This window comes from Ixodes scapularis, unplaced genomic scaffold (genome assembly GCF_016920785.2).
Source record: "Ixodes scapularis isolate PalLabHiFi unplaced genomic scaffold, ASM1692078v2 PGA_scaffold12__126_contigs__length_90152505, whole genome shotgun sequence".
Lineage (NCBI taxonomy): Eukaryota > Metazoa > Arthropoda > Arachnida > Ixodida > Ixodidae > Ixodes > Ixodes scapularis.
The window spans coordinates 8,596,982-8,618,613 of record NW_024609838.1 but is presented as its reverse complement, the minus strand read 5'-3'; the positions used below and the strand labels follow the sequence as shown (position 1 = coordinate 8,618,613).

Here is a 21,632-nt window from a genome sequence, read left to right as displayed (position 1 = left end):
TTACGAACTAAAATCCCGAAGAACGTTCGATTCGGGTTTATATAGAGATGAAACTGAGATGGCATACATTATATATGCGACTTGAAATCGAATATGCGAGGAATGTTTTTGTTTGTTTTTTCCTTCATTTTTCGATGAATTCGGTTCAAAAAAAAAAAAAGAGAAGAAAACAAGAATGATGAAAAGTCTCGTAATGCTCTAGTAACGTTCAGAGTTGGGCTGGTTGGTAGTGGTTAAACATAATGAAATTAAGCAGCACAGAAATGTACAAAAGGAAGGAAGGCAGAAGATATGCGTGTGCAAAAACAAAACAACAAACAAACTAGTCGTCATAGTTGTTTATAAAGTAGAAGTTTAGTCTGCCGGAACATGGCGACATGGTTACCCACTGTAGATGAGCAATTTAGCCATTGCAGTACAACCGATAGCCTGGGGTTTTTAACGTGCACCACGCAGTAGTGATACACGACCGCACGCCGGTTGCGATGCTCATCCAGATCGAAACGGGCAGGGGTGGGGATTGAATCCAGGATCCCTGGGTTCTACAGCGCGAGTTTTTGATCCATGTACTCCGATCTGGTGTGCGCTAGCCTACTCAGCCACCGATCCCTTTTTTTTCTTTTTCTTTTTTCTTTATTCCCTCGGCCACCAATCCCCCTTACATAGTTGCGAGTGAGCGCTCTGTCCTGTCCGATTTGTCGCTTCCTTTTGTACCTTCTTGCGCTGTTTTATTACACCATGTCTCACAATGCACACGCAATGCAGACGCATACTGTAGCTAATCACGAAGTCGCCGGAAGGTTTAGGCAGTTGGTGTATTGCTCGAATGGAGGAATTTCTTCTTGGAAATCGCACGAAAAACAATTGTGGACTCATTCGGTGCCCGGGGTTTTGTCGCAGGTGCTAGACGGGCGCGAGCACCTTGCCACAATGGCTGAGGCCAAGGAGACGCTCTTCACGCATGAACAAGGTAAAGATCCACGCGGGGCGGGTGCACCTGCGCCGGCTGTGCAACACCCTCTTGGGCAACAAGGCTGAAATGCTTCATCTCCTACGTCACTTAACGAAGGCCAGCGGCTATTGGACGCGAGCGCCTCGTCGGCGTTCGGCTGAAGCTCGGGTCCCCGGTGATTGGACACGAGCCCCGGCCGAACGCTGACTCAGCACTCGCGTCCATTCTGTGCCGGCGCTTGCTGGCCTCCGGTAAGTGACGTGGGAAACGAAGTCCCGTCGAAGGGCTGGGCCTTGTCTGACGTGCTCGCCTTCTGCTCCCAGTGCACCTGCTGTCGAGGACAATCCAGGGCACATGCATGCGCGAGGGCGGCGGCTTTGACTACGACCAGTCGTGGATCTGCGCCATGTGAGTGACACCCACGCCTGCCCCCGACTTCACGCCCAGGCAGAGCTGGCATGTTTCGTCTGGTTCAATTTTCTGTTAAGGGGGTGCGTTTCTTCGATTTCCGATCAAATGGGTAAGAAAAAAAAAATAAAAAAATGAAAGACGTAAAGCCGAATTAGAGCGCAGTCCTTGAGGAGGAGGGGAGGGTACAGAGGGGAGGGTATGCCCCTCCTCGTCTCCAGCTCCCCTCCCATTTAGCGGGAAATTTTCTCTACATTTCCCGCTAAATTCATCTGAAAAAATTCCCCGCTACATTTCGCGGAGAAAATTCCCCACTAATTACGTCACACCTGACGTCACGTGTGACGTCATTATGGGAAACGTTCCATAATGCAACGCGCCGTTACGCAGACAGCGACGTTGACGGCGACGCCGCTGCGCTCTAAAGAGACGACCCCAAAAAGTGTTCCGCGATTGACAGCGGTACCCGCTGCTTTTCGGAAATGCATGCTGAAGGAGATTTGCCTTCAGCCAGTGTGCTATACAGTCGTTGCAATGGCTTCCTTTTTTTTTTTTTTTCAGTGGAAGTGATGTAAGAGACGTGTGTGAGGAGATGTGTGCTTTGGTGGAGCGATTGTGAGGGATGTTGCGTGTGTTAAAAAAAAACAAAAAAAACAAACAGAGACGAACTTTTTTTTTTTGACTGAAACGCTGTTATTTTTTTTTTTACGGGGCCGCCTGTAACCGATTTTGCGGTGAAAGAAGCGTGCACACGAGCTGTCGTGTAGGGAGGCGATCGCCAGAAGAGCTCGCGTACATACTTCGGGAGGCGGCAGTGGGGAAGCGAGGGAGCGTGTCGGCACTAAAGTCGGCACAGTGCCACAGCGCAGCCTCGTAAGTATTTCGCGACTGAGGCTGCAGGAGAGGGGAGATTGTTCTCCCCGTGGTCACGTGGGTTTCTCGGAACACTGGCGGCCTACAGAGGGGAGGGAAGGGACGAGAGAGAGCCTTGACCGTGGTGTGAGCAACACCTCACTTTGGTGTGAGCAACGACGGGGAGAGGGAGAGCGGTGCCTCTGCTGTAGATCGGTTTTGCGTTCGTACATGAGCTTTTTTTTTTTTTTTTTTTTTTTTTTGCCGGGAAGGTTTGTTTTGCCGGGAAGGGAAATGTTTAATAGACCCCTTTCGAAAGTCACGTGCCGATTATTACCAAGGTCCAGACCACTGCACAATGGCGGACCAATTGTCATCGTGGAACGTGCAGTTCATTCCGTAACATAGACAACGTCGGAGCGCGGCCAACACTAGGAGCCGACGAGCCAGTCAAACAGCGTCGAAAGTGCAACGTCACTAAGCTCATCACCTTTTTCTGCGGGTGTGTTTTTGCCGTGACGTTGCGCTTTAGTCCGCCATCGTGCAGGGATTCTAAAAGCTGCCAACAGAGGGCGGTCTTGAGAAAGGGCTCTATAAGATTTCTGCATGTATTCCCTTGTTTCATCACTCCTGTTGTTGTTTTTTCCCTTAGTAGGGTTAAAAACATAAAAAGCAATCCTGGTAGCTTTCCATTGTTTGCAAAGCAATCGAGGTCTGAAAATATGTACGGGGCTAAAGTTACAGAAGGACTTGTGATGGAAGGTGTCAAGAACTTCGCGAAAAACAAAACTGTGAGGATAAGCGTTTGGTGGAAGATATGACGATTCTTTCTTATTTTTTTTTTATTTTATTATAACCGAAGTTTTTATTAATTGCTTAATAAACTAAATTGGTGTACACCAATTTAGTTTTCAGCTTTAGCATATATATATATATATATATATATAATATGTATGCGTAATGCAGTTGTAGTATGCAGCGTCAAAAATGAAATAGGCTTCTCGTTTCCGAGCTCTAAACTTTCTAATATGTGATGAAAAAATCTGGTTTCGGCTTTGCATCTAAATTAAAAAAAATAATAATAATAGATTTTTTTTTATTAATAACTTAAATATTCTGAAATTTTCCTGGCTGAATTTTATGTTCGAAGAAACAAAAGCATTTAATTCAAGGTAGAAATTATTCACGCAACCCGAAATCGGTATTTCCGCGCGAAATTTATTTTGATGTATTATTCCGACCGAAGGCCGTCCCTATTGAGGAGGAGATCGAACAGCCACACCCCTAGCGGCATGCTGCAGCTGTGTGGACAACAAAACCAATTTTATTATTTGTTGTTGATCAGAGAAATCGAAGATGACGATTCAAAGGCCGCTCCTCGTGCGTCCAAAGCACTGGTCAAAGCGAAGCGCTCGTGCCCAGACCGTGCTACGCGAAGTTCAATTTCTTTGTTTTGCTGTGTTAGTAAACACCGCGCTGTGGGGACAACAAGCTCGATAAAGCGCCCCCCCTATAGTTCGATCTTCTGCCCAATATTCGCACATAAGTTGGTTGTGCTGTTGCATCTTCTGTATATAGTGCATTAAAAATGTTATAAAATCGGCTCGGGGGATTGCAATTTTTTTTTTTTTTTTTTTTTTCAATCAGACATTGGGTTTAACTCGAATTTAATATGCTATGTTCGGGGCCTAGGTACCGGGTAATGTATCTAAATGCACCCAGAACAAATAAAAAAAAATCGGCGTCATTATTGGGAGCACATATCATGGCACACGAGTTGTATTTACATCCATTACTTGTTATTCAGTTCCATTGCTACTTTATTTGTTAATTGCATAATCTTAGCTACAGTTTCATGATCCGCATAAAATATTATATAACGCTTTCATTGCGTGGGCATCGGCATCTCAAAATGTATTATGATTTTTCTGTGCGTAACGAAATAAACAGATGGTGATGATGATGAAAAAGAAGACGGCAAAATTATAAAATGACCTGTCGGCTCCCCGCGCTTTGAACGCCTGGATGTTCACGCAGTCACTTTGCACTGATCTCGTAGACCGATTGGGGACCCATGAAACCGAGTTCTCACCTGAATCATAAGACTTACGTTGCTAATTTCTTGACTTCTAAACAAAGAAGCTTAGATGTCTTTTTGTATTCGTTAGCAGCTTCAAATCATAACTTCCCACAAATCTTCGATGTCTCACAAACAACCCCTCCATAGCAAAATAAGCCCTTCCTAGACGAAAGATATAGAGGTTAGCTTGAATGTCAAAAGTGGCAGCTTTTGATCGTCAGTGAATCTCCTATGGCAGCGGTCTCAAACTGATTCGAGTGGAAGGGCCAGAAGGGGCGAAGGGGGGGCGGCAAAATTCTTTTTTTTTTTTTTTAGGAAACAAAATAAACAAACAAGCAGCAGTGGTGTTTCGTGCCGCAAAACAGCTGACTGTCCCAGTGACACCATCGTCGTGCTTTCTGCGAGCTCATTGTTTTGCTCTTTCTAGCTTTTATTTGCATACACGACTACTTTGCACCCACCCTGATGTTATAAGATTTAAAACACCAACGCACTGGCAGTTTTCAATAGAACGAGAGCAAGCACACTGCCCTGTCGCACAATGGCTCAACAGGCAGAAACAATAACTCTTCGTACGGCAGTTTTCGCTTTCCTGACGATTTTTCCAGCAGCATTCAAAGAAATTAACTGTATTTTAAAGGCATTTTCTGACGGCCAGAAGCTTTGGCAGTTGTTCCTGCTGAGCGAGAGTCCATGCAGCCGAGGTGCCTTTTTGAGCAAAGAGCTCGCACTTGTAGCCTAGCAGTGGTATTGCTGTTCCGGTTGATGTACATGAGAAAGGGCTGAAAAGCAAATATTTATACGAAGCAATACTCAGCCCAAAAGAAATCAGAATAGTGCAATCGCATGAACAAGTTATATGAGCAGAGCTCCCTTTCAAGCCGAAATGAATCGACGATATAAAACTACTATTTAGGGCGCATGTAGCGCTCGAGACATGGGAACGGGGGCTCACAGCTATGGGATGTTTGCGGGCCGCGTGTTTGAGACTCCTGTCTTTTGGCAACTGAAGATATGTAGACTTTTCATTAAAATGAGGTGCCCCGTGAGAACATGCAACGTTTGCCCTTGAACGACCCCTCCCGTTGTGATGAACGAGATAAAATGAAATAAACGCAAGTAGCGACGAACGCACAATTTAAGTGCATTGGATCGACGTATATTTCTTGTCTGCCTCGGCATAGCTAGTGCACACACAGCCGTTTTCTGAACGTTGTTTGCTGGGGCCGCCAGACTGGCGTCCCTTAAAGTGTTTTCCACCCCCGGGGGTTAGCTTCTGAAGCGTGACTGCTTGAGAACGTGCACACTTGGCGTCGATCCTGACCGACACGCGCCCTGCAGGTGCGCCCTGCCCTCTCTGCAAAAGAGGCACGTGGCCGTGGCCCGCCTCAAGCACCCGGCCAACATGGGGCGCACCTGCCACGAGGTGCGCTTCTTCATCCTGGTCCTGACGCCGAGCAAGGAGAAAGGAACCAAGAACGCCCTGGAGACCGGGCGCACGTTCGCCACCATCTTCGCCGATATGGACTTTCGGCAGAGGCTTCTCGAAGTCCACTCGGAAGCCGAGTTCAAGAACGTCCTCCTCAAGCACGCCCAGGACCTGGCCGCCGAACAGAGCAATCCGGCCCACCAGAGTTCCCAGGCCCAGCTGGAGTTTCCGGTGAGCAAAGCGCACGCTTGTCGGCGGCCATCTTGAGCTTCCCCCTCTCTCCCCTCTTACAGCAAGCCTCCCGAAGAAAGCGCGAGGTGAGGCCGTAGCCGCAGGGGCTAGCCCTTTGTGCTAGGCCTGCGCTAGTCCTCGTGTCCGCCGGGTCCTCGCGTCGCGTATTGCTTGCTCACTGCGGGCTTCTGGTTTCAGCCCCGCAGGTGCCCCATCGCCCAGGGCCTGTGCGACGACGTGCACCGGCGGCTGTCCTTTTACGTCAGCGACTACATTGACGGTAAGGCCCTGCCTCCTAGCGAATAGCACCATAGTTTCCAGACTTCATTTCGCAAAAAAAAATGTTGGCCGAAAAAAAAAGAAGGCACGTTTCTTCTTGGCTTGCACTCGATGCAACACAACTATAAGGCAGTAAGAATCATTATTTAAAAAAAATAATAAAATTAATCAGATTATTTTGACTTAAATTGCTGTAGCTAGAAAAAAAAAAGTAATTCTTTATGAATAAATGTATTTTAAACATCCCGTACGAATATTTTATATCTGGTCATATATGAAAACTTCCAGCTATGGCCAAACGAAAAATTGACCACATGCACGGATTCGGCCGGTACGTCCGTACCGGCCGCATCCGTGCACATTATGTAAGTAATACGTTGCTGGTCTTTTCGCTTCATCGCTACGAGTCCGCTCTTCGTGCCTTCTGGCCTTCTGGCGGCTAGGCCCTTCTGCACCGTTGTTCGGCTCCTTGTATCCTAACTGTTGGCCTGTGATCCTCAATTGCTCCGTCCCTCCATGGCGGTTCCTCGATATCGATGGATGTCCTCTGGCTGTTGTCGTGACCCATAATTTCAAAAAGTCCTCGGCCTTGTTTCATGCTCGCAAGGCGTTGAAACTGAGCCATCCTGTGTGTCTCGGCTCTTTCTGCTATTGTGTTCATGACCGCAGCCTTGCGAAGGTCCTCGATCGGAGTCATCTTCGACAGCCCGGTTGCTACCCTCATTGCTGCGTGGTTAAGTGCTTCGAGCTTTTTCCATTGCCGTTTGTCCAGGTTGAGGAGGTTAGAGCAATACAGCGCCTTTAAAATCAGGAGTCCGCTCGTCAGGGTCCGAATGGCTTCTTCGTCTGCCTCCCACGGTTTGGAAGTCGTGCGTTTTAGTTTTGGTCAGCTTGTTCAGCCATTGGCCACCCTGCCCGTGTGCTCGAATTCTACGCCAAGGATCTTGACTGATGCCTGCCGTTGAAGCCTGTGTCCATTGAGTTTCAATTCGAACAGTTCCGATAAGCCATCTCTGTGTGCCTTTTTTTGGCACTAGCCACGACCATGTGTCTTCTCGGGCGAGGGTGCCATGCCAACTTGGGCCAGGTATTTAGAGACTACATCGAGACAAGTATGCATCACCTGTTCTAGCCGGCAGGCCGGTCCTCCTTTTTTCCAAAGAGTCACGACGCCGGCGTAGATGGTGACACCGAGGCCTTCTACGTTCGTCAATATTTTTGATAGTTCCGCAATTACCATGTCAAAAAAGGTCGGCGAGACGGCCGCCCCCTGTGGGACACCCACTTCAGTGGGTGTCTCGGGTTCGAGGGTTGGTCCCACTTTGACTCGAAATTTTCTTCTTGCCAGGAAGTCCTTGATGAATCGCAGAGTTCTGCCCCTGATGCCGCAGTCTCGCGCCCCTCTCAGCACCGATTCGTGTAATACTGCGTCAAATTCTTCCTTAATGTCTAGCGCTACAACTAGTCCTGGGTCTAGTTGGTTGCGGTCTTCCATTACGTTCCTCTAAAGCAATAACAAGCTGTTTTGGGTGCTCAAGTGGTCCCTGAAAGCTGTTTGTCTCTGGTCTAGGCGTCTCCAGATACAAGTCCATTCGTTGTAGCATCATTTTTTTCCATAACCTTTCATAGACTCGAGATTAGTGACCCCGGTCGGTAGTTTTCAATCCTATCTTGTGGCTTGACCGGTTTCGGAATCGGGGTCACCTAGGATTACCTTCCAGTGGTCCGGCAGCCTCGATGTGGTCCAGAGCGTGTTGTGCCAGTCAAGGAGCTTCTCCTTGTCGGTCTCGGGTGCTGCATAGTCCTTAGTGCTGCATAGATTACTCCGTCCGGTCCGGGGGCGCTTTTTTGCTTTGCCGAGTGGAGTGCAAACAAGAATTCGCCCATGTTGAAGGGGTCATTCATGCCTTCGGCAATCAGTGGGGCGCTTCAGGTTCTTCTTGGGGTGCGCTTCGCCTGTTCGGTCCTCGTAGCTTGAGCGATTGAATCCGGTTGCGGGAAGAACGCCCCACCCGCTCTACGGGCCAAGGCTTCCTCGGCAATGCCGAGTCGCAACGCCAGGTTTTGTGCCGCCGTTTTCGTCTTTCGCAGAGTTTTAGACATGCCTCGGTGGGTTCTCCATACCTTGCCTAGCCCTATCTCAGTGACGTCGCCATCGAAGTATGCTTAGCCCTTCAGCGTGTTTTGCCGCCTTGGCAATTAACCGCTCTGTTTAGCTTGATCTTGCTCTTCAGCGTTGTTTCTCTCATATATCGCTGTAGGGCTCGGAGACGACTCGCCCACAGGTTGTGGAAGTGCGTGTCCGGTGTCGGGGCTTCGGGTCGTGTATTGACGGCTATTCTTGACTCCTCATGGCTGTTCTGGTATCTGCTCTCCGACGTTGATATCTTCGGATTCGGTGCGCTCTGGGATTGCTCGGAAGGTGTCCCATCTGACAATGTTCCGGGTTTCCTTGTGGTGGTCGCTTCCAAGGGTGTCGACCCAAGGTTTCCAAGTACACTTCGTGCCCTGGTTGACCCACGTACGTCAGGTACCGGTTGGAGCCCTTCTGGCCCCTGTGTTTGGCCACTCTCGTAATAATGCCGGGTTCGTTGGCGAGCTCAAGTCCCGTACCCTCCAAGGGCGTATCAACGGGGGGGGGGGGGGGGGGGGGGGGAGGCAAGGGGCTTGCCCCCCGCCCCCCAGTTCCCAGAGTGGAGGGGCAAGGCGTGTGTTTTGCCCTCCCCCCCCCCCCCCCCCCCCCTGAAACAGCCGCCACTGGGCAGGACAAACACTGGCCGGCGGCGCCCAAGGGATACCAAGGGCACCGCCTCCCGGCCTTGGGGGGGGGGGGGGGGGGGGCGGGAGGGGGGCTGGTTTGCCCTCCCCCCCCCCCCACTCAAAAAGAAGTTGGTACGGCACTGGCACCCTGCGCTGCGCTGCAGTCATATCCCCATGCCCTGTGATGTGCATTAAAATCACCTCCTATGCCCAGGTCGTCACGTCCTGCTAGGTCCTTGAGTTTCCGAATCCATTCTTCGCCAGTTGGACTCGTCGCGTTGCATGCTGTTCATGTATACAAGATTCTATAACCGTCTTAAGATTTTGAGTCATGATTCGAACCGACACGACCCCCCTGTTTTCGCTGCACAGGTCCTCGGTGCTTAGTTGAGCCTGCCGTATCTTATCTTCCACTCCGACCGCTGTCCATCCTTTGATCACCACGGGATTCTTCTCTGCCGGGTGTGGTTTCGTCTCTATTGTCGGGCACGTGTAGAAGTTGAAGCCCGGGAGTTTAAGGTCAGCTTGCCTTGTCTCTCTCTTTCGAAGCGAAATTTTAATTCGGCAATGCGCGCTGCGAGCAAGCAGAAGGTCCGCTGAACGATCCTGGTACGTCGTATACGTTTTCTTCCGTCTGGTTCCGTTGCTATCTATGTTGGAGGTGGGTGCTCATGTCTGTTATCTTCTTGAACAGGTCATCCAAGGCCATGCCCACCTCAACTCTCATCTTGTTTTTTTATATCTTCCAGGCGTTTCAGCCTGGCCCCGTATTCCCCATCCCCGTATTCCCCGCCCGGCTCGCCGGCGTTCCTCTCGTTTCCTCGCAGCCACGTGAAGGGATTCTGGATTTCTTTCGGGCTTGGAGTCCGGGCTGCTTGTGAGCTACCCTCATTGGCGCAGGGCGTTTTCTGTGTGGGGAATTGAAAGACCGCGGGGCCGCTTCGGCTGCTTGCGCAGGGGTTGGATCGAGGCTTTCGTTTCCATGGCCTCTCTATGGCAACGGAGTTAGTTGGGACCATGCCTTGCGTTGCTCGTTGTGCGGTAGTGCACGCTGCTTTTTCTTGTCTGGCATTTCCCTTTTCGGGCATCGCGGTGGCAGCTCGCAGTCTGTCATCTCCTCGTGTGAATGTCCGCATTTACCGCACCTGCATTCCTGGTTCGAGCAGACGCCCGCCTTGTGGCCCATGTCATGGTAATTGTGGCATAGAATCGGCCTCAGTTTGTACGGTGCTACTTTGATGGCTCCGCACAGGAACCCGCCTTATTTCGTTATTCTGTGTTTCTCGAACGTGATGAGCGTCACTCTTCCACCTTTCGCCAGCGGTCGGGCCGAAACGATCTTGTGCGTTCTGCATTCGAGCTCCTCCTGGCCTCCATCAGCGACTCGGTTGTTTCCTCCAGGCTGTCTCCTCCACGGAGGTAAATGACCCCTCTTCATTGATTACTCGTCGTTGCCATGTAGGGTTTCACCTCGTAATTCGCTCCCCCCTTCGAGATGTTGGTCACTTTCCGCAGTTTTTCTGTCAGGAGTCCGTTCCTTGAAGACACTGCTATCGTGTTCGTGGACTTCTGCAGCGGGAACTTTCTACCTTCAATAACGCTCCCTGCACGTGAAGCCAAAGCACCACTAGACGCAACGAGCACGGGCTGGAGGCGGAGCGTCTGCGGACCTTATGGTAGAAAATAGGCTCCCTGCCCTACAGAACTTTGCGCGCGTGTCACTGTGACGCAGGGTTGGTTTGAAGTAGACACGGGGTTTCAAAGTATCTCCTACACGACATTGAATTCGAATTTTTGCTAACCAGATATCGGCTTTACGAGTAAGCGCAAACGAGAAACGAAAGTTTTGCTCTGAAGCACGAAAGAGTGAACGGATTTTTGAATCTCTCTCAGAGACCCTACCTGCGAGCATCGTGACGCTTCAGTCAAACGGTGCTGAGCGTTGCGGCCGAATGTGATTACTCCGATCCACCATAAGGGCGAGTGAAGCAGAAGCTGAAAGAGCAAGCACCACGTATACGCTTTGATTGTGCATAACGTGACAGAGCGATCGAGCAGAGAACGCGTCGTTCAGGGCGCTCGCCTTTGTATGCCTTGAGCAGCATCACCAAACCGCTGGCGCTCGGTAACAATCAATGGGTGAGCGAATATGTTTGTGGTCAATTGTACTACGCCCCGTACTTACTGCGGTCGAGGCTTCTGCTTGGGTCTGTATCTTGATTTAGGGCTTGATTTCTACGCGCGCTCGTGGAAATTCTGCACTTTAGTTACTGACAAAATGAGAAGGCCAAGGAGGAGTGTCAGTTGTCCCGCCTACAGCGCGAGCCCTTCAGTAGCACATTGGCGTCCAGTGAGCCGCGAGCGTGCACGCGCAGACAAAGCACGGCGGAAGGCGACGATCGTGTGCTCGAGACCGCTGGCAATCAGTTCACCGAACGACGTTTCATCCACAGATCATTTCACCGACAGATTGTTTCATCGAGCAGTAAAAACACGAAGCTCCAATTGGAAGCCATAATAGTTCAGGGAAGCTCCTTCCTCCTTTAGCAGAGCGAGCGCTGGAGAGGAGGAAGGGGAGGTCGCCTCCTCTCCAGTCTGCTCAAGTGGAAAAGTGTGCGAGGAGCTTCCCTTTCTTTTATTCCTCACCGACTTTTGTCCTTTCCCTCGCTCGAGGATTCGTCTAAGTCAGAATTATTATATTGTAGTATAGGTTCTGTTAGAGCCATACCTCGGTAAACCTGACTCATGAGGGCCCTCACCCACCCTCACTCACCCTCATCTTCACAGGTGAGGTGAGGGTGAGTGAGTTTCTGAGCCAGGAAAATTCATGGGTGTGAGGGTGAGTGAGGGCCGTGAGGACCGTGAGTGCGTGATGGGTATGAGTGCGTGAGAGGCTTGAGTGCGTGAGGGGCGTGACGGCCGTAGGTGCGTGATTGCTGGCGTGAGGGGCTGGAGTGCGTGAGGCCGGTGAGGGGCGTGAGGGCCATGAGTGCGTGAGGGTGGTGAGTGCGTGAGGGGCGTCAGGGCCGTGAGTGCGTGAAGACAATGACTGCGTGAGGGCCATGAGTGTTTGAGGGGTTTGACTGCGTGAGGGCGGTGAGTCCCTGAGGGGAGTCAGGGGCGCGGGGACCATGAGTGTGTGAGGGCCATGAGGAGTATGAGTGCGTGAGGGGCGTCAGGGACGTCAGTTCGTGAGGAGTATGACTGCTTGAGGGCCTTGAGTGCGTGAGGGGTATGACTGCGTGAAGGTTATGAGTGCGTGAGGGGTATGACCTTGAGTGCGTAAGTGGAGTCAGGGCCGCGAGGGGCGTAGGGCCATGAGTACGTGAGATGTATGACTGCGTGAGGGCTGTGAAAGTGGTGCGTGAGGGGAATAAGGGCCATGAGTGCGTGAGGGGTATGACTGCGTGAGGAGTGCGTGAGGGCTATGACTGCGTGAGGGCGGTGAGTGTGTGGGGTAGTCAGGGGCGCAAGGGCCATGAGCGTGTAAGGGGTAAGAGTGCGTGACGACCATGACGGGTATGAGTGCGTGACGGCGGTGAGTGCGTGAGGTATGTGAGGGTCATGAGGGCGTGAGTGCGTGAGGGGTATGAGTGCGTGAGGGCCATGAGTTCATGAGGGGTATGACTGCGTGAGTGCGTGAGGGGAGTAAGGGGCGCGAGGGCCATGAGTGCGTGAGGGGTATGAGCGCGTGAGGGCGGTGAGGGCCGCGAGTGCGTGAGGGGTAGGACTGCGTGAGGGCGGTGAGTGAGTGAGGGGAGTCAATCAATCAATCAATCAATCAATCGAGTTTATTGTCATGAGTTGCATCGTACAATTTATTGAGAACCATCTGGGCCCATAGCCTTTTGGCTAGTTGGGGCCCATTTTAATAATAACATATTAGGAAGGCAGCACTCTTAAGAAATATTACTGGAAATACAATAAAAGGAAAAGAAAAAAAAAGAAAAGAAAGAAAGAAAGACAACAGAAAATAAACGTAGAAAGTGACTTGTTCAACTATATCCGGTAATTTATACATTATATAATAAAAACACGAGGAGCACGAGTGTATTCAAAGTGAAATGAATTTTTATGAATTCAATAACAGAATATGCGATTGAGTTTCAGAATGGTGGGAGACATGTTCTATTTAAAAAAATATAGTATTTCAAAGCGCTGTTAAAGTTGCCTGACTGGGTGACTGAAGATGGTAAAGTGTTCCAGATTTTAGTTCCGCATGATTGCAGGGGTGCGAGGGCCACGAGTGCGTGAGGGGTATGACTGCGTGAGGGCCGTAAGCGCGGTGAGGTCGGTAAGTGCTTGAGGGGCGTCAGGGCCATGAGTGCGTGAGGGGTATGACTGCGTGAGGGGCGTCAGGGCCATGAGTGCGTGAGGAATATGACTGCGTGAGTACCATGAGTGCGTGAGGGTTATGACAGCGTGAGGGTGGTGAGGGACGTGAGGGACATGAATGCGTGATGGGTATGAGCACGTGAGGGCCATAAGTGCGTGAGGGGCTTGAGTGCGTGAGGGGTATGACTGCGCGAGGTACGTGAGGGCGGTGAGTGCGTGAGGAGTATGACTGCGTGAGGGCTATGAGTGCGTGAGGGGTATGACTGCGTGAGGGCGGTGAGTGCGTGAGGGGAGTCAGGGGCGCGAGGGCCATGAGGGGTACGAGTGCGTGAGGGGCGTCAGGACTGTCACTGCGTGAGGGGTATGACTGCGTGAGGGCCATGAGTGCGTGAGGGGTATGACTACGAGGGAGGTGAGTGCGTAAGGGGAGTCAGGGGCGCGAGGGCCATGAGTGCGTGAGGGCCGTGAGGGGCGTCAGGGCCATGAGTGTATGAGGGGTATAACTGCATGAGGGGAGTCAGGGGCGCAAGGGCCATGAGTGCGTGAGGGCGGTGAGTGCGTGAGGGCCATGAGTATGTGAGGGCCATGAGAGCGTGAGTGCGTGGGGGGTATGGCTGTGTGAGGGCGGTGAGTGCGTGAGGGAAGTCAGGGGCGCGAGGGCCATGAGTGCGTGAGGGGCGTGAGTGCGTGAGGGGTATGAGTGCGTGAGGGCCATGAGTGCGTGAGGGCGGTGAGTGCGTGAGGGGAGTCAAGGGTGCGAGGGCCATGAGTGCGTGAGGGCCATGAGCGCGTGAGGGGTATGACTGCATGAGGGCCGTGAGAGCGGTGAGGGCGGTAAATGCGAAAGGGGTGTCAGGGCCATGAGTGCGTGACGGTTATGACCTGCGTGAAGGCAGTGATGGCGGTGAGTGCGTGAGGGTAGACATGGTTACCGCCGAATTCAGAAACCTCACTCAAACTACACTCAAACTGAAGGGCCCCTCCACTTCCTGGAGGAAGGTACGAGGGCCGGCGCTGGCCAATCGCGAGGACGGATCTGTCCTCGCGATTGGCCAGCGTCGGCCCTCGTGCCTTCCTCGAGGAAGTGGAGGGGCCCTTCAGTTTGCACATGGTTAAAATTGCGCACAAATGGAAAGGTACAGAGTACCTTTCTATTTGTGCGCAATTTTAACCATGTTCAATCATTACCAACTCGCCCAACTAACCACTTTACTGCCCTTCAGTTTGAGTGTAGTTTGAGTGAGGTTTCTGGATTCGGCGGTTAGTGTCGTGATGTAGGCGAGTTGGTTCATGGTAACGGAAATAAACAGCGCGCAAAAAATACACAAGGACGAAAGGAAGGTGCAAACGACACAAGCGCTGAACTCACAACTAAACATTTATTGAAAAAACACCAACGAAGTAAACCGCACCATCGCTTCAGCACGTGTCAAGGTAGGCAATTTCTTTTTTGTGAAGAAAAACCGATGTTTAGCTGACGCATGCATCTTGCCCCTCTTTTGTTATTGCATACGCTTCCAATAATTCCCTGGTAGTTTTATCTGTGCCCCTCCCGATGATGGTGATGTTATTGAATCGGGGCTGGCATTTACAGGCAGCACAATGCAGAGGCAAGTGACCCCCAGCGGTCGACCGGAGTGTCCAGTCATGTTTACGTGCCCTGTCATTAATGCATCCGCCGGTTTGGCCGATGTACTCTTCCGCAGCTTAGTGGTATCTTGTAAACCACCCCCACCACACAATCAACATACTTGTTCCTGTGCCTTACGGCGCATTGGCTCCTGCCCCCAGCTTTATCCGCAATTCTAGGGCAGAGTTGCGCCAACTTTGCCAACTCAGGGGCGCGAGGGCCATGAGTGCGTGAGGGGCTTGATGGGTATGAGTGCGTGAGGGCGATGAGGGGTACGAGTGCGTGAGGAGTGTGAGGGCGTCAGGCCCATGAGTGCGTGAGGGCGGTGAGGGGCGTGAGGAGTATGAGTGCCTGAGGGGCGTGAGGGCCATGAGTGCGTAGGGGGCGTGAGGACCATGAGTGCGTGAGGGACGTGAGGGTTATGAGTGCGTGAGGGTTTTGAGGGGTGTGAGTTTGTGAGGGGTATGAGTGCGTGAGGGGCGTGAGTGCGTAGGGGGCGTGAGGACCATGAGTGCGTGAGGGGTGTGAAGGGTATGAGTGCGTGGGGGCCCTGAGGGCGGTGAGTGCCTGAGGAACGTGAGGGCCATGAGCGCGTGAGGGGTATGAGTGCGTGAGGGCTGTGAGGACGGTGAGGGCGTGAGAGGCACGAGTGTGTGAGGAACGTGAGGTTCGGTGAGGGTGTGTGAAGGGCTGAAGGTGAGTGTGACTGAGGGTGAGTGAGGGGCTGAAGTTGAGTGTGGCTGTGAGGTGAATGAAGGCGACCTAAAATGCCGACCTCCGCCGACAGCTTTATGCATGCATCGTGTCGTTATCTGGTATCGTTATCGGGTAGGAACGGTTCACTAAAACTCTCTGGTAACAACGCTACTCAATTTGTCGACTGCCCATTGGCTCTTGGTGAGAGGTGTGAATAAGCCCTCTTCCTGCAGGCGTGGTGGGCCACCGGACAATCTACAAGACCATCTCCACCATCTTTTTCCTCTACTTTGCCTGCATCCTGCCAACCATTGCCTTTGGAGCCCTCAACGACACCAACACCAAGGGAAAAATAGGCGAGTCGATACGTTCGGGAGTTTATCGCGGCCCTTCTTTGCTCTGATTCCCGCGTGCTCGCGTTTTACCCCTGCTTTCTGTGGATGCCACCGCAGGAGGTGAGACCCCTCGGCGCTTTTGTGGTTCGGACGCCGTGCTGACGGTTTTCTCTTCGTCTTGCAGACGTGCGGAAGTGTATCATCAGCCAGACCATAGGTGGCTTGTCCTTTGCCCTCTTCGGAGGTCAGCCGCTGGTCATCCTCATGACCACTGCCCCACTCAGCTTGTACATCAAGGGTGAGCCGCTGTTCCCTCCGCTCAACTGCAGCGTCTCACCTGTATCGTACCGTCCGTAGTGATCTACAACATCTGCGAAGACTTCGAGCTGGACTTCTATGCCATGTATGCCTGCGTGGGGCTATGGAACACATTCTTCCTGCTCCTCTTCGCCATATTCGACGCCAGCAAACTTATGAAGTGGTGCACCAGGTACGTTGAGAGATGGGCATTTTTGGGACGCATTTTTGTGGTCAGTGAGAAGATGGAGCAGCAGAGAGCGTCAATTCGTATAACTTAGCAACGAGCGAACGCTAGGGCCACAATAAGCGAGTCAGAACGACGGAGGTGAACTACGTGACAGCGCTTAACCAAAGGTGGGTGAGAGCGTGACCCAAGCAGTTGGAAGAGAGGGGAAGGACACGTCGCTTCTGTCCCCCTATGAATGAACACAGGTCTCCGAACCCCGGCCGAATCCGGCCCGCGGAGGCCTTCTGGCCGGTCCGTGGCTTGCCGCGGAACAGCGCCGCGCCGCGCGCCAACCACGCCAACCAGGATATCAGAAAGAACGAGAGAAAACTGCCGACTTTAACGCGAGCCCTCTCGCCATATTCATAATTGGATATTTTCATCACCATCCTTAGTCCCGTTTTATATGTAACTATACGTACGTGAAAGTTCCTTTGCGTTCTTAATTAGTATATTTGTTTAGTGTCCTACTATTCTCATGAGTCTTCTGCTTAGCGTGTGTTTGCCAAAGTTTCATTGCGCTTTGTTTTACACTTGGTGAGTTTTGTGGATCCCAATTATTGTGCACTGTCACAATTAGCTTCATATTGAATTTCAAAATAATGTATATACTTCATCCACCTTAGATTTGTTTTCACTCTTTTACTTTTGTATTTAAATGCTTATGTAGAATTATTTATTCTCATTTATATTTACTCTTTTATTTTCCGGTCTTCGATACTTTCCAACCCTAGTAAAAAGCTTGGAGACCCCTGCCATTAACCCGTCACTCAGAAGTTGCACAAAAGCGGCTTTCCTTTTTCCCGCCCGTGGCTTTGACGGCATTGCGCGCAACTATACACGTATTCACTTCGAGAACCGCAGTAAAAAAAAAAAAGTCCGGCTTCTCGCGGACAATTACTGATTCACTCCTTTATGTGGCGAGTTAAAATATGTATTTAGGGAATTTTTGACGAGCTTCCAGTATTTTATCAAGGCGTTTCAAACGCCAAAAGCACCGTTTCTCTCTCCGACAACGAAATCTTGTAAGAACTACGTTTTGCTGCGAATGAATGATGCGCGAAACTTTCTTTTCTTCTTGACGTGACAACGCTCGAACACGCTGATTGGCTCACCGGGACCGTAGCCTTAATTCGCCGTTCGCCAAGTTATAGTGAAACGGAATATCGTCCAGTCTGGGAGATTCCAGGCGAAGAGCTCAGGACGCAAGCCAAGCTCGAGCAGGCCGAGGAGTGGCTATTCTCTCTAACTGATCTTCTATACGCACGCATCAGGCTTCGTGAAACGTAAAGCTACTAAAAAATTTAGACGAAACTAAAGCGATTGGCTCTGATCAAACTTCGCCTAGGGTTCTGAAGCGCTGCGCTGACGCCATCGCCCCATATCTTTTTTAAAATCTTCAACCAGTCTTTGCTTGAGGGGTCATTATACCGAATGATTGGAAAGTAGCTCACGTAATACCAATACACAAAAAGGGACCCCAAAAAGATGTTACTTCCAAATTAAAGGTCAATTTTTTAACATCAATTTGTGGCAAACTACTTCAGCACATTTTGTATAGCCAGATAATTTTTTCATGGATTCTCAACATGGGTTCAGGAGAGGTTATTCTTGTGTCACGCAACTAACCGAGGTCTATCATGATCTTGTTATGTTCGCAGATAAGGGTGAACAGCCTGATTGTGTTTTTTCTTGATTACAGGAAAGCGTTTGACTCAGTGTCGCACTCGTTCTTACTTCACAAATTGAATTGGTTGAAAATAGATATTACACTAAAATAGATTCAGCCATACTTGAGTTCGCGTCAGCAATGTGTAATTTTAAACGGCGAGGCGTCTCATTTTGTTGAAGTAACGTCTGGTGTACCACAGGGGTCGGTTCTGGGGCCATTGTTATTCTTGATATTTATCAACGATATTCATGTCAATGTAACTTCCCAGCTGAGATTATTTGCTGGTGATTACGCTGTGTATAAGCGTATAAAGAACGGGGAGGGTTCCGGAAACTGCAGGCTGATCTAGATCGAATAGGACATTGGTGCGGTGAATGGGGGATGCAACTTAACGTAAACAAATATATTCATGTTAGCTTCACACGTAAAAAAAAATTGAGGCACAGTATTATTTAAGCAATGAGCTAGTAACGAATGAGAATTAAAAAAAAATACCACGGAGTCATTTTGTCATCCGACTGCATGTGGGATTCGCAGATTGATAATGTCCTTATGAGGGCGGGTCGCGCACTCGGCTTTGTCCAAAGAAACCTAAAAAAAATGCTACACAAAAAACATAAAAGAACAAGCATATTTTGCCTATGTAAGGCCCCTTTTAGATTACGCATGCACTGTGTGGGACCCTTCCAAAAAAAAAAAAAGATCGCATGATGGCTTGGAAAACATACAAAATCGTGCCGATCGCTTTGTCCTGAGCCAGTACGACCGTTTTTCTAGTGGAACTAACATGAAACAATCACTAGGATGGTCGTCATTGAATCTTCGGCGAAAAAATTTACGGTTGAAATTTTTGTTTAACATTTTCCATGAAGCTACCGGTATTAATAGTTCAGCAGACCTCTTAAAACCAAATTATTTTTCCAAACGTAATGATCATGTGCACAAGATACGCGAATACTGTACTAGGACGGAGCTCTGCAAAAATTCGTTTTTTGTGAAGAAGGTCAAGGACTGGAACGCTTTACAGGAATGTGTAGTTTGTGCTGCAAATGCCGAGACGTTCTTTTTGTAATTATTCGCCCCCTGCAATAATGCCTTCTAGGCACTGCAGGAGTTCTCTGAATAAATATATAAAGATTATAGATCGCCAAGAGTAAATGTATATCTCCGTCTGGGGAGCGGAGTATTGCAACGGTGCGCCGTTTTGTATACAAGTATTGCGGGAAGCCACAGTCGTTTTTGCAGGAGCCGTGGTGGTTCTCGCGGCACACACGCGAGCAACAAAAAGTTTAGAGCATCTCTCAAGTTATTAAACAAGTGGAATTATACACTGGTGCACACCACATTTAAAGGTTGAAGAGGCTTTCAACTCGTCAGACGTCACTCTGCGAATTCTAAGCAGAAAATGTTTTCCGCCTAAAGTGTACCGGCTCTGCAGGGCCGCTTTCCCGCAGTACATTTGGACTGTTTTCGACCATGTGACCGCCTTTCTACCAATAAGAAGTTGGCAGCGGATAAGCTTTAACAGCAAAGTAAAACAGATATGACACTCTGGCTCTGCCGTTGGAGCTGTTCCTCTCTGCTGTTCCTCCTCGTACACGATGACCTTTGACCTTCTGGACGCTTGCGGGCGCAGGTCGACGGAGGAGATCTTTGCGTTGTTCATAAGCATCGCGTTCTGCGTGGACGCGGGACGGGACGTCTACAAGAACTTCCAGAGGTACTACTACGCCTCGGAATGTCTGCCACCATCCGCGGAAGCCCTGGGGTCGCTACTGAAGTCGGCCAACAACACGACGGAAGCCCTGCTCGGGGCGCTGCCCCAGTGCCGGCGCGAGAACAGTCTGCTCTTCCTGCTGCTCATGCTGGGCACCGTCTGGCTCGCCGTGTCCCTGTACAACTTCAACAAGACGCCCTACCTCCAGGCCAGCAAGCGGGAAATGCTGGCCGATTATGCCCTGCCTGTGGCTGTCATTGCACTCAGCTTCCTGGGGGCCTTTGTCTTCCGCGAAGTAGAAAGTGAGTGAGCGTCGAACGCCCCTTCGGGTTTGCGTTCTGGAGTTATTCCTGCTCCCGAAACTTTATTTTACCAAAATCGGAAATGCAAGAAGTTCATTTTTTAGTTTAGTTAATCGTGCTTACCAGTAGCGTAGTCTCACTCGCAAAGCAGTGAAAAAAATAAAAAAATAAATAAAAATGACTTTTAACAAATTGAAACTACTTCTCAAACGAAGTTAACTCGCTGAAACCGATATAAACATGGAGTTTTGTAGGTTGCCCTTGAATGCTCGCGTTGTAGAACCCAGGTATCGTGGGTTCTGCAACGCGAACCCTCTGCCCGTTTCGATCTGGATGAGCATTGTACCAGCGTGCGGTCTCTGCGTGACGCGCGTTAAAGACCCACGACTAGCAGTAGTACTGCGCTGGCTAAATTTCTCATCTACAGCCGAGACATCAGACGTCCGTTGGGGCTGCCAGCTGTCTAAACATACACACATCACAATTATTGCTTTCTCTCCACGCAGCGGAGCAGTTCCACTTCGGGCAGAGCGACCAGTTCGAGCGGGCGCGGGTGGAGGTGCTCCGCTGGCCCGCCGCCCTGGGCGCCATGGGCCTGGGCCTGGCCCTTTCTCTCCTCTTCTTCATGGACCAGAACATCTCGGCGGCCATGGTGAACAACCCCTGCAACAAGCTCAAGAAAGGTGCAGCCTACCACCTGGACCTCCTGGTTGTGGGACTCCTCAACGGCGTCCTGTCCATTTTCGGCCTGCCCTGGATGCACGGCGTGCTGCCCCACTCGCCACTGCACGTCCGCAGCCTGGCAGACGTCGAGGAACGCGTCGACCAGGGTCACGTCTACGAGATCATCGTGAGGGTCCGCGAGACCCGACTCACGGGAGCTGTGTCGCACTTGCTCATCGGCTTCTCTGTGTTCCTGCTGCCGTACCCGTTGGCCTACATCCCGACGGCTGTCCTGGACGGACTGTTCCTCTACATGGCCATCACGTCGCTCAACGGCAACCAGATGTTCGAGCGCATCACGCTCCTCTTCATGGAGCAGGCGGCGTACCCGCCCAACCACTACATCCGTCGCTGCCCGCAGCGCAAGATCCACGTCTTCACCGTCTGCCAGGTAGTTCAGCTGCTGGTGATGTGCTTCTTTGGATTCGCTCCGTGGCCCTACGTCAAGATGGTCTTCCCAGTCATCATCCTCTTGCTGCTGCCACTCAGGTAAAACTTGCTGCAGACATGGGAAATGTTTAGCAGAAGAGTCATCCAGTTGCACCGTTGCTTATCGATTGGTTCCTGTAGCGAACGGGAAATCATTGCGAGCTCTCTTGAGGGTCTTCCTCAACATGTTTGCCACAAGATGGTATCGCTCTGACTTCCTAATTTTTATGATTCTGGAACTTGACGTCGATTCCTTTTTGAACGGACGTTTATAAG

General features: G+C 50.7%; 1 protein-coding gene across 1 annotated transcript in view; it reads left to right on the top strand.

Annotated features, from left to right (window-relative positions):
• LOC115315625 (sodium bicarbonate transporter-like protein 11) overlaps positions 1-21,632 on the top strand; it is a 34,975-nt gene that overhangs the window by 11,663 nt on the left and 1,680 nt on the right. Inside the window, exons 4-12 of the mRNA XM_029974836.4 lie at positions 901-970; positions 1,276-1,360; positions 5,634-5,952; positions 6,151-6,232; positions 15,886-16,020; positions 16,172-16,285; positions 16,345-16,477; positions 19,822-20,204; positions 20,711-21,416. Of these exons, the coding sequence (XP_029830696.3) occupies positions 901-970; positions 1,276-1,360; positions 5,634-5,952; positions 6,151-6,232; positions 15,886-16,020; positions 16,172-16,285; positions 16,345-16,477; positions 19,822-20,204; positions 20,711-21,416 (2,027 nt within the window). The remainder of the gene's footprint in view (positions 1-900; positions 971-1,275; positions 1,361-5,633; positions 5,953-6,150; positions 6,233-15,885; positions 16,021-16,171; positions 16,286-16,344; positions 16,478-19,821; positions 20,205-20,710; positions 21,417-21,632) is intronic.